The sequence below is a fragment of the Haliotis rubra genome, unplaced genomic scaffold, assembly GCF_003918875.1.
Source record: "Haliotis rubra isolate DU_JTF1 unplaced genomic scaffold, ASM391887v1 Scf462, whole genome shotgun sequence".
NCBI classification, from domain to species: Eukaryota; Metazoa; Mollusca; class Gastropoda; order Lepetellida; family Haliotidae; genus Haliotis; species Haliotis rubra.
In genome coordinates, this window is record NW_025767149.1 from 714,094 (window position 1) to 732,446 (window position 18,353).

Sequence of the window (18,353 nt, forward strand, 5' to 3'; positions counted from 1 at the left end):
AATGGTTAACAAAAATTTATAATTCATTGCATATACCAATTATAAACTTCTCATGCATGTTCTTGGCCGTTTGCACCCTGACAAGTTTAACACATCGCGGAGAACACGTGTCATATGCCTTGTCCACTTGCGTCACCCGGATGACTTTACCGACAGGGACAACTTAAAATCCGGAAAATTTTAGCGGCGGGAAATAAAACAAAACCCGGATCGATATACCATGAATATTATCCCTAACACCATTCACACACTATTGATTATAATTGACTATGTACAATAGAAATTAGTTTTTATGAGGAAAATGTCATCCATCATGAATGCATTTCAGAACGTCCTGGTAAGTTAACATTGTAATGATTTTCAGGGTCAGCTTAACGTGGTTTCGTTTCTAATATTAAACCAGGAAGGATTTCGAAATTTACACCATTTCCTGTCATATTTCATTGTTTGCTCATCGAGGCCTGTTAGTAACACTGAAGCATACAACATACAGACATCAGCATGGACGGGGACAGATTCGATGTATGCGACGACGTGGGTTTCACATAGAAAGCCTTTGGCAAAAATCAGATCCGTGGTTTAACAGTTTTAACAGCATTGGTGGTTGTGTTCATCATTGGCTGTGTGGCGGTTCTCTGTGTGTCGTCGTCGGTACACTAAGGAGAACCCACCACAAGCTTCCATTTTCCGTGAGTGTTATTTGTCGCATGAGTATTTGTAGTTTTCATAAAATTTATTTAAAGTTTTTTACGAGCGTTATACGACTAGTGCGTACAGCGTCTTGACCAATGTTACAGCATTCGGCTCAATAAAGCTTTCAAAATATCTTATTACACACACGTGGATGAGTTTTCCACATTTTATGAATTAGTGATACCATGTGTAATTTCCCCATTTTGTATTGAACCCTGTGTTTCCGTGATTTTGAATTAAAGAGCAATTGAATTTCACTCATGTTCTCTTTGTTGTGTAACACTGCACTCAGCAATATTACAACTATATGACCAGGACCTGGCCCCGATTTCTCGAAACAAACATTTTTACTCAATCGCAATGTGAAACAGCTGAATGTCTAACTCGCGTGTATTTCTAAAAGTTAAAAAGCAAAAATAACTCGAGAAACCTATGTACCAAACTTAAATTCTCTACTATGAGTTAAATATTGATTTCAGTATATTCTGGAAAATGTATTTTCCCGCATTTTCTCAAATTTGAGAAATCAGACTTAAGTTTGTTTCGAGAATTCGGGGCCAGGTCTGTAAATAATCGAGTCTGGACCAGACAATCCAGTGATCAACAGCATGAGCATCGATCTGCTTAATTGGGGTACGATGACATGACTACCTGATCCCGTCAGTCTCCTCTTACGACAAGCATGGGTTGCTTAAGACCAATTCTAACCCGGATCCTCACGGGCAAGTCGTGAAATAATAATTGTCAACATTATAGTAAGAGTTTTTTTAAGACGTGCGACAGTAGGGTAAAACAAATATCACCTTGTGTTATTTGAAATATCTCAAAACGATGTTAGATCATTTACGTTTCATTTTCAGATAAAACACGCTGTTTATGATAAGAAGGGAATCGGAGATGACGGTTCAGGTAAATATATTATTCTTATCATGTGTAATCGTTACAACGATTAAGGAAAGTAAATGCAACATGATTCAGGTCGCTGGGCATTTTGAATACATTGTTTTATTTAAGCGTTCCCATTGATCGGGTTTGTATAAATAACCCTTACCTTCCTGGTCCTGATTGGGCCATTAACCAGCCCGTAGATGTAACTTTGCTTTCACGTGCGGAAAAAATATTCATGTGTTATTATGTGTAGATATATTATAGATTAAAATATATGAATGCGAAAAGAGAGTTCGGTTGATCCTTACACAGTCAAGCAGTTTAGGCTCATTATCAGCTCAAGACCACGAATGGGACTTTCCCAGGAAGCACTGTGAAGTCGAACCCACCAAGAACGTTTCGGCGAATGTGACGACTCTCTAACACTGCAGCCTTCGGTGCCGGAAGGGTTGTGTTCCTGGAGGTACCTCCGGGTACTTTACCAATGCCACTCAAGAGATCAGGAGGTACCAAACGAAGGACACCAAGAACAATGGGAAGTCGGACAACTTGGACCTGAGGCTGAAAGCGTGACATTTCGTAAGCCAGGTCCGATTATTTCAAGAATCGCTCAACTGCCATTATTGAAAGAAGTTAATCAAATAGATTAATCCCAGTTTACATTTACCTGACAAACAACTCGTTTCGTGTACATGTCTATCTGTTAACGAAAACTGTAGGTGCCGCCATCGAGTCGAGAACGCAACACCGACTCCTTTCTTATAGGAATGTGTATATCTAATCAAAGGCAACATAATGAGGATGTCTAACCCCATGAGCAGACTGGAATTGTGAATGAAATAAAATTGAAAAGTATATCATTCGCCTTGATTTACATCCTAAACCTACATGACAGAATTACGCATCGTTCATCTGAAATTTCCGAGAAAACGAATCGACACATCTGAAAATACTTTATGACTAACTCTTATGCGCTTCTTTCCTCTTCTACGTATGAATTAGTTCGGCAGTTTGCTGCATCGATTCAGTGATATGAATGAAGAGAAAGGTACATCGAAAGTGAACACGATGTTTCCCATGGCAACTGCCTCCTTTTTCATGCAGGTCTTCAGCCCGGCCTTTGCACCGTTGACATTGTCTGACACATACGTGCGTTTGTCTTCCAGTCAAACAGAGCATGATGTATTGGTGTTTACTGCCACTATCAACAATATTCATCCTATATATAATTTATTGACTGGAAATGAACACCATATTTCATCCAGACATCTGACAACGAATTCTTCTTATGATTGAATCAATCAATCAATCAGTGACGAATGAAACATATGAATATTCAGGAGGAAAACTTATCCCTATCTTGAGCGTGTGTTTATGAGTCAGTAACACATAGTTATCTGACAAAGGATCGCGGAAATATTGCACCCTTATAACACATGTCAGTCAGCTGCGTTATTCAGATGGATAAGACACACTCAACTTGCATCACAACGTGTAACTAATAAAACATCAATTGGCAGGTATCATTATTCAGAAAGACGTAAGTTGTTCTAGCCTCTAAATCTAATAAAACTATGTTTTAATCCAATTAATCAAAATATATTTTAAAAAATAGATAAAAAATCTTAAACCCCGAACCCGAACCCGAACCCTAACTCTAACCCTAATCCTGGCCACCAAAACGAAGTGACAGGAACGATCGGAATTCACATTATTCTATTGCAGACCGAGAACTTTGTACTCTCACAAACGGAAATGCATTCCCATGACCCAACCCTGTATGTGACCCACGCCATACATGTTTAAGTTAGCCATGCTGTTATTTGGATCATATGAATTTAAAATGTATCGTATTGTGTTACAACGTTTTACCGACTCGCGTAGGCGACATTTCACAATCTCTCTGGTTACTATTTTAAGCAACTGAATAAAATTCAAAGCAGGTAACGCGGGAAGAAAGTAGCCTTTTGTAGTCTTGCCATAAAACATTTCGTATTATTTCTTTCTTGCAGCGACTGTACAGCAGCTTTATGAAGTCCCTTTTGAATGGTGCGTGTGTTGTTATTGTGACAGACGCGACGTGTATAATTCATGTACATACTTCCTTCCAAAAGATTAGACTCACTAGTATATAGCCACTTCAGGGAACTTTTCTAAACTCTATTCTGCTAAATGTCCCATACTGTTTAAAGGGACTGTTTACACATGAACTGAAATGTTGTAAAACAAATTCGTAACGTTGAAAAGATTATTGTCCTGAGTTCAATAAATGACAAAAATCTGTGAAAATTGGCGAATTCTTAACAAAACTTTACACCAAAACGCAGCTGTTCACATACACGATCTTTGCACATGCTTTTCAGCAATTTGATGCATGATCCTCGTGCAGTTCATCTGTATAAGGTTTGCAGTTGGTTCCCACAAGTTAGTCAAGAAATCAACCCATATAGCCATAACATATAGCTATGTATAGCAGTGAGTGTTTAAAGTGAGTCTAAAGTATATATATATATATATATATATATGTATATATCGTCAGTTCTGACCCAAATGATGTTCCTAAATCGTAATGTGTCCATGTGAATGCATATGGGTGTGCATACTGATATATTACGGTAAACATTTATCCCAGTCGTGCTACACCCTCAGTAGTCAATATGTGCCAATGCAGTACATATACATTTTCTGAAAGCATGGGGCACTGAAGTGAATCTTTCTACGTACAGTACAAGTGTAAAGTCGTGCATTTCTGACACGTTGCAGTCATCACACCACCCTGTGATACATGCATGGGGTCGGGCATATAACATCCATTGCACTAAAATAATAATAATACATTGGATATACCTTGGTGTGATGTCGACGTATTCAGTTGGTTTGCCCTGTGATGTAGCAAACCCTTTATAAAAAGAGTATATTTCTTCACACACACACACACACACACACACACACACACACACACACACACACACACACACACACACACACACACACACTGTTTATCTCACACACACGCACACTCACATATATACACACAGAGATTCGTGAGTTTGACGTGCCATGACTTGTTATGATGTTCAAAGCGGTGTTAAAACTCACTCACTCACTCACTCACTCACTGTTTCCTTGTACAGCGCCATCTCGGATCATCATACAGAGGAGGAGGACGGGGGACGTGGACTTCACCAGGACATGGAAAGAGTACAGAGACGGTTTTGGTGATTTAGATGGAGACTTCTGGTTTGGAAATGACAACATTCACAAGTTGACACAGAAAGGTACGATTGTTGAGCTTAACCTCCCTCAAACCTATCCTCCGAGTATAGGTACTTGAGTACGTTTCCATCTCATGAAAATGTGCGTGCCTTGTTTTGAATGAATTGGCAATGTGGGAGCTTTCTATTAAAATCATTTCATTTCCTGAAACATATCTTGATTTGAATTGTTTATGATCCAAAATTAAAATACGTGATGTGTCTGGGTTGTTTTATTACTAGTATCCATCATCATTTAGAATATATACACACCGAACGTTCAATAAAACAGTTCTCATTTCCAACATAATAGCATGTGTTTATCTGAAACTAATGATGGGGGACTACTTTCATAAACTGGCACAGGTCGCAATGTTTTTTGTCTGTTTGATGTTTAACGCCGCACTCAGCGGTCTATAAGTAATCGGGTCTCGACCAGACAATCCAGTTACTATCATGAGCATCGACTTACGATGACACGGATCAACCAGATCAACCAACCTGACCACCCAAACACGTCAGTCACCTCTTACGACAAGTATGGGTTTCTGAAGATCAGTTCTTCATGTAAACATTTACCATATTAGTAAAACGTTCAAAAAAGTGTTGACTTAATGTTATTCAAGGGGTTTTGTTTTCTTGTACCTGTACTAATCAAGTTGTTTGTCGCTCTGCAAATAATTGAGTCTGGACCGGACAATGTAGTGATTATGAGGAAACGAACCAAGTCACGGTGCATGATTATCCGATATATTCAGATGCCTTTCAATACATGGATTCTATGATTCGCCCCGGGATATTTTATCCTGTCAGCAACGACCCACCCAGTAAGGTTGGGGATCTGTCGTATCGGCATAAAAGTCTTTTTGTTAACATATTCATATCCAAGATTACACAATGTCATTTAGAAAGTGGTCAAATATAGCAAATGTTATATTTGGGATTACTTCTTCTTCACTAAAGTACAGATTCGAATACACTTGGGGATGAGTTCCAAACAGAATTCGAACCCTCACTCTCAGTGTCAGGCGACTCAGGCACTCAAAGTCTAACCCACTCAGTCACCTCAGTGCATTCACGGCTCTATTTACGCCAATATTTCCATAACTAAGCTGATGCATGTCCTAGTATTGATAGGTGTCACGTTTTCATCCCATACCTCTGGATTTGCCAGTTACATCACGGCTCTATTTACACCAACTGTAATCATGCATGTGCTGAAGCTGTGACGTTTTGTCATTGTAGGCTACACCCGGCTTCACATCGAGCTAACAACATTTGACAACATCACATACAACATTGAATACGGTGACTTCCGGGTGCGATCAGAAGCAGAGCATTACCAGCTACTTTGGCCAATTTCAAGCCAGGTCACCTTGCCCTAACGTTCGACTGTCTCATTTCCCATAACGGAAGCAGATTTTCTACGGTTGACAGGGACAATGATATGTCGGAACAGAACTGTGCCTCGCTTTACTTCTGTGGATGGTGGTACACTTCTTGTCAGCTGTGCAACTTAAACGGACTTTACAGGAGTAAGGAACTCTACAAAAGGGGATATAATCTGGTGCTCTATTGACAGATACAGGGGAATTAAACACACACTGATGGCCTTACAGTCACAGTCCTGATCTACTTACCAACGAGGGGCGGCGGAGTAGCCTAGTGGTTAAAGCGTTCGCTTGTCACATCGAAGACCAAAGTTCGATTCCCCACATGGATTCAATGAGTGAAGCCCATGCTGTGTCCCCCGCCGTGATATTGCGCGGGATATTGCTTAAAGCGACGTAAAGCAAAAACTCACTCACTCACTAGTACCACCACTTGAGGATCTGACCAGGAATAAGGTGATGAAGATATTGTGCATACCATACATCTGAACACATTTGTAGAGCTTGTTCCTCACATAAAATGTGACTATATCAAGACGATGTTTCTTAGATACATGGATATAGGTGACTTTTTAAAATACTTTGCATCTATCAGTATAATTTTCTCACCCTACTGATTGGCTAGTTAGTTCCGTTTGTTCCTACCAATGAAAATGCATAGCCGTAATTCTGAGAAAATTCTGAGAAATATTCAAAATGCCACTAAATCTCATCATTTTCTGAGGTCATATTCGTAAACTAGTCGTAACAACTATGAGTACTCTAAAATGAACTCGAGAGGATTTCAGTGACTTAAAATATTTCTTAACCCTTCGAAACTGTCCCCATTCACGGAAGGGGGTTGTAGATTTCAGTTGGGAACTTTCGGAGTCAATAAAGTGTGTAAAGTGTAAAATAATTGTTCATTTCCACTCAGTCTCTGCCACTCATTATATATTCAGCCAGGGACTTACAAACAAAATGGTAGTTTTACCATGTTCTTGTCATCAGTGATGATGATATACTGAGAGAAACAAATAAGGTAACACCACTTAATGGCAGTGTTCCCTTATTATTTCTCAGATTTCCTCCCACGGCGCTATTCAAAGCTGCTGATGAAAACTGGAAAATATTAAAGGAACGCTGGAATTTTCCTGTGTTCCTTTATGTGTTTCTCTCAGTATATAATGGAAAAGGCAGCAACACTTTTTGAGTAGATTGCAGAGATCACAATGTCCATATTGCTTAGTTGCCTTTGCTTTGAACAATCACAAAATAATCACATAAAGAATCTGGCAGTGTGTGGTGCTGTGATGCCAGCTAAACTCTTCCTAAAGCTGTTAATTAGTAGGCTGTTCCCGTTCGACTCTGGTTGTACCTTTAAACAGGAAAATAACTGATATTTATATTTTTATAAACATAGATAATAGAAATCAATTGAAGATTATAAATGATTAGGGTTGGGGAACTTTTAAAATGTTATAAAAAGTATTTGGTATTTGTAAACTAGTTTTTGACAGTGCCTTTACAAGGATTCAGAGTAGGTTCTTGAATAAGATCACAGGAACCCAAGCCCCAACATGCTTGTCCTTAAACCTGGTGCTATCCATGCATATAGTTTCACAGCCATTTGCTACTGAAACTTTTGATTTGATTTAAATATAATTATTCAAGAGAATGGATTGGGTACAAATTATGCCAACTTAGTGAAACTCTCTCTTAGTGAAACCCTTGCTTACATGCAAAATTGAAACAAACTATATGTACAGGGATAGAAAGATATATACAAAAGGATATATACAATACAATTAATACATGAATTATTTATATCATAAACATTATATCCAATTACTGAACCTTTGGAGTTTGTTATATATTTTTGAACTTCTTTAAAAATTTGAACATTGTCACTGTACGGAAGATACTGAAACTTTTAAATATATGCCCAGACAACATTCTGGCAAATAAAGACGGCTAATGTTAACTTTCAATGACAATAGCGCATACAAATATCAATTTGTACATCTTTAAACACTATTTTACTTCTTTACAAGCATCTTAGTAAATCTTGGTTCACAATTTTCTTTGGAGTAAAATAATAATCACTATAATGTATGCACTTTGCATAGACTCCATACACAAAGTGCATGCTTAAAGCACTACATTCCCCGGTCAAACGATCAGTATCCACTCGGTTGTCTTCTCAGCTCATTCAGGAGTATGTAGCCCCAGTTACCTGTGAGGCGCTAGAAGGTAAGCTGTAAGCATGGCCACATCATGCTAACGAGTGAGTGACCAGAGGCACATTTAGTGGCAAGGCACTTGTCCGTGAAGACAGGTATGGAATATTGTAAGGGACATTCTCGAGATCTCGCATTCTTTGTACGTTCGTTTCAATGGTCGAGATCGCGAAAATGTGAATGTCCTTTTCAGTATTCCATAGCCACCACATGTACTACGGGACAGGACCAAACCAATGTCTGGAGTTATTCTGCTAAAAGCTCTTCGACCAACAGTGTTCAGATTTACCTGTCAGTGAGTTTTTACCCGTGCGTTGAACGGATATACTGGCCGCGCAGATATTTAACAAAATAGAAACTATATTATTATGTTACTAAGTAAATGGTAGCTTTATATCGCGGCGGCGTACACTTACTCAAGTGTTGCCTTGGCAAACCAGTGATCGATACCATGAATGTCAACTAACTAACACACACACACATGTATAGATATAAAGAGATTCACTCTACATCCTTAAATTGTAACAACGACGTCAGCATACGTGGACAACAGCGATGACGCACGTGCATGTTGTAGAATCAGATAAACTTATTCTACGCCATTCAAACGAAACGACGACGCAGGCACATATTGTAGAATCAGTTCGACTCACTTTACACCCTGTCACTGTAACGATGATATTCGCACACGTCGGGCATCACACTGACTCACTCTGCATCCGTGGACAACAACGATGACGTCCGCATTGTCGACGAATCGCATCGACTCACTCTTCACCCCCGGGTCATAACGATAACGTCCGCCCAAAAACAATTAGCAAAGGCCCATTACAACACAACGTATAGGTCAGGGAGTCATGAGCCAACCATGACCTTTGTATCGTCTATTCCAACCGGAAGAAGCATTCAGTGTTCTCAGTTTCACATTGTAATGACCAAATGGCTTGTGAAAAAATGAAACGATGTGCAGGAAACTGTTTCATACAGCCTGACAACCAAGGACTTTTCTGTCACGGTAGGTATAGTGTTGTCGCATTCTATATTTTTTAGTAAACAGATTCCGGTGTAAAAACATATCCCTCACACTTTCATAAGCGTGCACGGAGCCATGGGGGGGGGGGGTAGCCTAGTGGTTAAAGCGTTCGCTCGTCACGCCGAAGACCCAAGTTCGATTCTCCACATGAATACAATGAGTGAAGCCCATTCCCGGTGTCCCCCGCCGTGATATTGCTGAAATATTGCTAAACTCACTCACACTCCCGGAGCCACGGGTGGCTCAGTCGTCTAATGTGCTGTGTAGAGTTGTGTCCCTTGGACAAGACGGACAGTTACGATTGTTGCTTCGAATCGCTCTTCGCCCCATTTCATTGCTAGGCGTGTCAAGACCATACCCCAACTCATGGGTTTCACCGAAGTGTTGGATGTCTGAGACCTGCATCGTTTCAGGCTTTTATTATTTTGTCAGCTGACTCACTGTGATGTATAATTGAAAAATGCTAAAAGTTGCGTTACACACAACTTTAAACCTAAGCATGTACATACCCTCTGTATAGCATGCCAGTTTACAATATGTTCACTATCTATATGTATGATCGATCGTACAACATATCGCAGATATATTTTTTGGCTTCGGGTCATGCGAGTTTTACAATAAGTTTACTGTTTCAATATATGATCGATCGTACAACATATCGCAGATATATTTTTTGGCTTCGGGTCATGCCAGTTTTACAATAAGTTCACTGTTTCAATATATGATCGTGTAACATATCGCAGATATATATTTGGCTTCGGGTCATGCGAGTTTTACAATAATTTCACTGTTTCGATATATGATCGTACATATATATCGCAGATATATGTTTGGCTCTCGGGTCTTTTAAATCTTACGATTTGTATGTTAATTTCAAATATTTGTACTCATCTATATGTCATCAGATGCCGGATACAATTTCAACAAAATCAATAAAATTATATAAATAAATGATACGAAGTTCCGTTTCGTTTCACTGGTGTATATCCTTCGGTTGACAGTCGGGTGGTCTTGTTGTTCAAGCATATGCGGATCCGATTCCATAATACATAAACTGATTTCTTGTGTTCACCGGAGTGATATTGCTAGAATAGGGCGACGTAAAACCAGACTCACTGATTCATTCACATAAACAAGGCGGTGGGGTAGCACAGTGGTTAAAGCGTTCACTCGTCACGCCGAAGACCTGGGCTCCCCACATGGGTAAAGTGTGTGAAGCCCATTTCTGGTGTCCCTCATCGTGATATTTGCTGGTGAACACTACACATAGTAGTTACGTTATCTAAAAACGAGAGGTTTGTCCAGATAGACGATGGGCGAGCTGTGTTGATTAACCGCTGAATATTGTGTCTCGGGCTAAGCCCTTGACATATTCAGCTGTCAATCAACACCGGCTCGCCCATCGTCTGTCTGGACAAACCTCGAGTGACTGGATAGCGTAACTGCTTTGTACCGTGCCCACATTGCGTGTTTTCAAAATCTGAGCGGGATGTTTGAATTTGAAATCATTCTGTGTCACACCGCCGTGATGTCAAGTCACGAGTGGTATAGACCTTACATGGTCACAAATAATTGACGAAGTTGACAATAATAGACTGGAATGGGATGATGCAATCAAAGACACATTTTTTGGCAAGCTTCTGAGGCTATGAAAACTCAATCGGCCATGTCAGATGGGTTGACTCAATTGTCAGTATCGAACACAGACGAAGGTGCAACGTTTCCTGAACTTTAACACTATACACTTTACTCAGATCATGAAACATTATGATGTAGACACTAGCTCTCGTATTAGATGAAGTAGCTACTGCAAGGTTTACATTCGATTGAGACTGTTTCATGTGCGTGAGAACAGTAGGCGTGGCTTGCTATCATGTAGTGAGCCAATCAGATAGCCGCGGTCAAAGGTTACTTCAAGCCGTGGTGTACCTATTAGATAGACCACGGGTAAGATCAAAGGGACCGCCGCCAGGGCATTGTACAAAAACCATACTCAACCCCCCACCCCCACCCCCTATGAATGACTAGTTATTATCACTGATGTGCGAGCACGCTACACTTAACGTGAATGGAAAATTTTATGTTTTCAATCAATTTTGTATTCTTGTCAAATTCGATTACCAAACTTCATGTAACTGAAGTTTTCCTCAGTCACTTATCACAAACTGTTTCTTACGGGTCGTAAATTACATTGATATACCTAAATGTAACCCGTGAAGATCCGGGTTAGAACTGGCTTTCAGCAACTTACGCTTGTCGGCGTTAAACAACAAACAAACGTCACAATTTCACTTCAAAACCTAGGTTAGAAATGAATGAACCAATATGAAGTTTTCACGGCTCTGAAGAAATCTTATTTTCAACTAACACTTTCTTCCCAAGATTGAAAAGCACATTTATTGGGAATACCTAATGGACATATATTATCGGTTCCCCAATTGTGTAGATCGATGCTCATGATAGTGAATACTGGATTGTCTGGTCCAGATTCGATTACATACAGACTGCCACAATAAATCTGTATTATTGCTGAGTGAGGCGTTAAACAATAAACAAACAAAACCTAAATGTATATCTGCAGGCAAGATGTCACGCTTGGTGGAGTTGAAGGACCGTGGTGGTGCCACTATGTCTGTGAATCAGTATGAAGACTGCTTCTTCTACCGAGGAAGTCTGCCCATCCCTTTTGATGAACATATGAGAAGAGTGAAAGAGATGAAACTCACATCAGATGATGTGCTATTGTGTAGCTATCCCAAGTCAGGTAATCACTGGCAACGGTTTTTCGTTGATTTTCAATTTGTGTAACATTTTTCTTGACTTCCTCTTAACTCTTTGTATGCTGCGTTGTATCTATAGAAGATAAAGTTTGTTCATATGAATATATGCATGCCATGATTATATGTTGGTTATTTCAGCTTTAGCTGCGGTAAACTACACGTAACCATCCAAACATTCGATGTCTTTTGCAAACAATTGCAAGAAAGTTTGAAGGGACTCATATGTCGCAATGGTCGTTGCGGTTTATCAGCATATGTATTTGACATCGCCCCAATATACCTTCAGTCTGTTTCTATTAGTCCCAGAATGTTACATGTTAGAGGTACATGTTAGTATATGTCACATTGTAGAAGCATTTGACTATTCTTAGATGTTTTTTAGGTTTTTATTTAAACATATTTATTCAGTAAAGAATGTGATTCGGAACATGTTATCCAGCTTAGGTAACCATCTCCCGAGTATTTACAACATGATTGATATACAACAACATACATGTAATATAGAAAGAAATATGTACAGAGATAGTTTTTTATACATATGAAAATATATACAACATTCAAGAAAAACGCTTGGTATTTCATATGTAATGCTAAACTGCTTTAAATATTGCATGATTTGGAGTATATGATAAGTTCTTGCTGCCATTTAATAATAAATCTAAATTTAAAGCATCAGTTTACATGTATCAGTGTATTTCTATGGAAACGTATTGATGACACATTCCAAAAGGTTTCTATAATCAACGTAGATGAGACTTTCATCACATACATTCATATAACGACACTTACACACAGCTATATGAAGCGTTACCTTATTGAATGTTCTGATAGTTCCTCAATCAACACATATCAAGGTTGAAAGAGAACATAGATCGGTCATTATTAAGCCACTGGTAACAAAGAACAGACGTAGAACCATTATCGTTTACTCGAGGAAATATGGTCACCAATGTCGATTATTCGATAGTGAATATCTTCTCTTAAGAAGAACATGCTATCATGCACGTCGGCATAACATGTCATCAACATAGAGGTAAAGCATCATCTACGCAGATTTTGGCATCATCTTCATTTACGTATCTTCTACATATGGTTAGAAATGATCTTCAGCAATCCATGCTTGTCGTAAGACTCGAGGAACAGCATTGCTTTAAATTGCCATCGTCTCCCATCTGCATAGATCAATGGTTATGGTGTTGATTACTATATTGTCTGGCCCAGACTGGATTATTTACAGACCGCCGCCATAAAGCTGAAATATTGATGAGTGTGGCGTAAAAGAACAAACAAAACATCTACATAGATGATATATTTACACTGTGGAACTAAAATGCTTCCATATATTTCATTGACATTGACAGCTGATACATGGCAGTTATTAAGCAATACATGCGTCTTTCCCAGGTACCCATAGTTTGTGGGAGGTGGTATCATCCATCGTGCATGGTGACCTGAAGTCCAAGGAAAGTGTTTCGGATGTCGACATGCTAGACTTCACATCTATGAAACTACTAGACAGAACACCAACACCAAGAATTCTGGGCTGTCACTTCCGCTTCCGGTTTCTTCCGAACGAGGTTCTGACCAAGAAGCCCAAGGTGATCTACCTCCAACGTAACCCCAAGTCTGTCGCCGTATCCTACTACACGATGACGTACGGCATGACGACGGTCCGCAGTTATGAGGGTCACGTGCCCGTCAAGCAGTACGATGGTACCTGGGACGATTACTTGGAGTCCTTCCTGGAGGGTGAAGGTAACAGTAAAACATGAGCGAGTGAGTGAGTGAGTTTGGTTTGTTTGTTTTGGAAGTGGTGGGGGTGGTGTTAGAAATATTATTGGCACTGCACATGTAACAGTGATAATATAAAAATTGATTGTGAGAAAAAATATGTGTGATTATATGCGACCAAGAAAGCCAATTTTGATTGAGTGAGTGAGTTTCGTCTTACGCCTCTTTTAGCAATATTCCAAAAATATCACGGCTCGGGACACCAGAAAATGGCTTCACACACTGAACCCATGTGGGGAATCAAACCCAAGCCCTTGGCGTAACCAGCGAACGCTTTTGCCACTGGACATTGTTACAGGACGCCAGAGGTTTGAGATGCACGAGCGCACTGAAAATAATTTCCCTCAGCTAAGTTTTGTCATAGTTTGGCAGGACGCTCATCTACATTTTCCTCATGTTTCTCTCCGAAAAAAATACAATTAATGTAAACGCACTTTATATATTTTTAATAAAATGTCCATTTGCAGATATACTGTCATGTAACTATGATGTAAGATATTCTCCCCCGTCAGTCCCATGCATCAGCCGCCTCAATATAGTTATTCGTAAATTCAAATCGTCCAACCCCTGACCACACCCCGGTGTGACTGCTGGTCTTTCATCACTCCTGTTTGTAGATCTCATCATTGATCAATCACAGGCCTCACTGTAGACTTCCTACATTAGCTTTACATGTGACATAACTAAAACAATTTATACTTAAATAGTCTAAGGTATAGGCCTTGTTCCACACCAAGACAAGCATAAATTTGGAGTCTCCTTAGGCAACATGCCTCCTTCACATAGCATTGAGTGGGTACCCAGTAGGATGAGGATGTGACTGTTAACCTTCTCACGCCTCATACGGCAGCATGGGTTCTGTACTGTCCAGTACACTTGATACTTAATTTGTGTGCAAATTGATTCATTTGTCCAGGTAACAATACCATGGCTTCGTTTGCAGTGGAATACGGATCCTGGTTCGACCATGTACTGGACTGGGAACAAGCAAGGTTAGATAATCCCGAGTTGTCTATATTTCTGCTACAGTATGAAGATATGAAAAAGGTATGCTAATCCAAGAGTACGTATTTCTTACTGTAAAGAGGGCCAGGCTTCTTCACTGCGTGGAGATCATTTCTAGTCAAGATATAGTTGAAGTAAGAAGTACTTTGCCCCCTCGGAGCATGAGATATTATATCAGTGTATTTCGATGACTGATGCATCGATAAGAGCTCAGTTAGAGTGAATGAGTGAGTGAGTTAAGATTTTAAGTCACGTCATCTTGAATACACTTTCTTGGGCTGCCAATTCGTTCTAACCTAGTCCCACTTTACCATGAATTACTGATTCTAAGTACGGTATATAGCGTGCGGTCAGTCTTGAGGCAGGGTGTATCCAGCTCACTTCAGGAACAATCTCTACAAACACCTCATACTGAGCTAATCATTTATCTGAAAGTTGCTGATATGTTAAAAATGTTTTCAATTCAATTTTTAAAATTGTTTCAAGGAAAGTAATCATTAATTTACAGTGGGTAGCCTATTTCTCTGCGATAATTGCATACCTTTGTTTGAATAGATTTTTTCTGAAATGATATTGTAGTATAGTCCAAAGTCCATATTACTCCATTACTTACTATGTTTGGCTCATCCTGTGAATGAGACTACAGAAAGTTTCCCTCCTGTTACTAACGAGAAGATACAAAGCAAGAAAAACAGACAAAGAAGGTCAATACTTCTTTGGTTGTGGTTGATGATGAAGCAAACAAGAAATAATATGATAATATATGATAATATATGATAATATATGATGATATATATGATAATATATGAATGATAATATATGATGATATGGGGTTGCTATGTTTTGGACTCCGAGTTTCCAGTGTTTCGGAGAGTGTTCTCAGCCTAGTAACGAGTTGATAATGTTTGTACCATTTTTGTCAAACCCAATTTTCAAGTGTACGCTTCCTTGTGCACAGCAATTTATAACGAATATTGTAATGTTTTATTAAGAGTACTTCAGTGACGAGCTACTGAAGATGTTAGGGGCAGGTTAAGGAGTCCATATATGTTTATTCCCATACATTTGCATGGTCAGAAATTACAACGTGCGTCAGATAGCTCCCTTGTCCACTTGCAGGATCCAGTCTCGTGGATTCAAAAGATGTCGGAATATTTAGGAAAGGCTTGTGACGTTGACACCGCCACCAGCATTGCACAGATATGCAATTTCAGCACCCAGAAACCAAGAAGACCGCAATCGACAATAGTTCTTGCAGCTGACGGCAAGACCACAAGAAAAGGTGACAAATTGGCACATTTGATTACTATGTTTAAAGGTCACATGCAACGTAAAACACAACTTTGCAGATTCTGATACCTTTCGGTATGGACTTACCGAAACAAATCGTCAAAAAATGCAAATTCAACTTATAAAGTTGAAAAATAACGCGATGAAAAAAAACGCGCGAAATCGGAGTTCAAACGTTTCACTAATTTTCCCCAGACTTTTCTGGGGAATACGGGTTTCAACAGCTGGGCTGCGCTTATAGCACGTGCGCGGTAAAGTAGGTTCGCGCAGCTTGGAAGCGGTTGTCGGGTGAATACTCTGTGAAGGCTTTGGTGTGAGCTATTTTTCTAATGTTTTGTTGATATCTCACAGGCGCGAGCTTTTTTATATGTTATGACAGTAAATTAACTGTTTATATAATTTCATTTGTCTATTTCACCACACGTTCTTCTTGCCGAGTCACTTTCTCAGTTCGATACTTAAAAGCAATGCCATTATTTAGCGTTGACAGAATTTCCAACTGTGATATAGATATGTCGTTGTCACAGACTAAACTCAATGTCTTGTTTTATTGACACCTGTGTGTCTGCCTGCCTGTCTGCTAATGACAATATTCAATACACAGCTGCTATCACTGACCACATGCAATTTGAACTTAACACCAATCAGGCTATACACCATAAACAAAATGCATTGATTTATGGCCCGAGTTCGGTCTCTGTCACATTATGTAATTACACAGACAGGCAGGTGTGATACTTGAACATATTACATGTTATGATGTCTGTTGATTGCAAAATATTATACACAAAAAATGAGCATGTATTTACAAAACCCAACATCTCTACATATGCACACACAATGAGCCGTGAGGGCATCTGCAAATGAACCAGCCGTTACACTTGAGTGCACACCCACCCGCTCTGACTGGGTTCGGTATCCCGGCTGCTTCGTTTCTTGGGAAGTAAACCCAAGTACACAATATTGCACTTTTGATTTGCGATTGTACGCTTACAATTTTGTTTATATGTTTTTTCATAACCAGCAATGTATATTATATGTCATGAATAAGTGATAATTGTGTTTTAATTATGTTTGATTTTTTGGTTGCATGTGACCTTTAAAACTAAATTAACTTAGAAAGATAAGTAACAACTGGTTCGAACATATGCCTGCTTATTATTAATTTACACAACAATCGCGATACAAACGTGTGATCTTGTCTCTGTATCAGCCGACCTTTAATATCAGGAACGTGTAATATTTGCAAATTATTTCTACCGAACCTGAAAATTAACCTAACAACGCAAATCCATGAATGGTTTCCATGCATGACTGAGGAATATAAGGACATCTGGCACAATTTTGAAATAAACAGGAAGTACCAAATGAATTCCCACAGTTCGGCATTCCCATGGGGTAACATAGAAAATGTAAGCTTGTAAGCAGGGTACGTTGAAAATAATAGAAGAGCGCTCCACCAATCAGAAAACGACATTTATGTGTGAGGAAAAATAAATCATAACGTTTATTACCCAACTTTGTTTCACAGCAGTCTTATATATAAAACGATGTTTGTTGTAGGTCGTGCAGGGGACTGGAGGCATTGGCTGACTGTGGCGCAGAATGACCATTTTGATAAGGTGTACAAGATAAAGATGGCCAAGAGTAGCTTTCTGAATCACTACAATTGAACTGTCTTCCTCATTTCTGTATCTACATGATCGCTACATGCTGAAGTGCTGGTGCTTATGTTAACGGGGTGTCAATTTCTTCCTCAGTGGGGCTCAAATTGCAATTAGTTTCATGTATAATGAACACTGCCAATAAATAGAAGGATGCGTCTTGAGGACTCTTTTTAGTTTTCTTGGGCTTTTTTCATGTTGGTTCTTAGTTTCGCTCTGAGGTCTTCAGCAACCCATGCTTGTCGTAAGAGGCGACTAACGGGATCGTATCCCAACTGCGTAGATCGATGCTCATGATGTTACTCACTGAATTGTCTGGTTCCTTTGAATTCAGCAGCGTTGTTC

At 39.4% G+C, this 18,353-nt stretch overlaps 2 protein-coding genes across 3 annotated transcripts in view; both read left to right on the top strand.

Annotated features, from left to right (window-relative positions):
- Positions 1-455: 455 nt before the first annotated feature.
- LOC124290350 (angiopoietin-4-like) lies at positions 456-6,948 on the top strand. The gene is made up of 4 exons (XM_046727059.1): positions 456-689; positions 1,554-1,602; positions 4,716-4,859; positions 6,081-6,948. The coding sequence occupies exons 1-4, from the start codon at positions 525-527 to the stop codon at positions 6,218-6,220; spliced, it is 498 nt and encodes a 165-aa protein (XP_046583015.1). The 5' UTR covers positions 456-524; the 3' UTR covers positions 6,221-6,948.
- Positions 6,949-8,886: 1,938 nt separating this feature from the next.
- The window catches only part of LOC124290347 (sulfotransferase 1B1-like), a 31,075-nt gene continuing 21,608 nt past the window's right edge, over positions 8,887-18,353 (top strand). Inside the window, exons 1-6 of one of the 2 annotated variants that reach the window (XM_046727057.1) lie at positions 8,887-9,460; positions 12,060-12,242; positions 13,663-14,013; positions 14,993-15,096; positions 16,174-16,336; positions 17,908-18,178. In XM_046727057.1, the coding sequence (XP_046583013.1) occupies positions 9,385-9,460; positions 12,060-12,242; positions 13,663-14,013; positions 14,993-15,096; positions 16,174-16,336; positions 17,908-18,017 (987 nt within the window). In that variant the 5' untranslated portion in view covers positions 8,887-9,384 and the 3' untranslated portion in view covers positions 18,018-18,178. Of the gene's footprint in view, positions 9,461-12,059; positions 12,243-13,662; positions 14,014-14,992; positions 15,097-16,173; positions 16,337-17,907; positions 18,179-18,353 lie in introns of those variants that run through there. The other variant, XM_046727056.1, reaches the window with a different exon arrangement.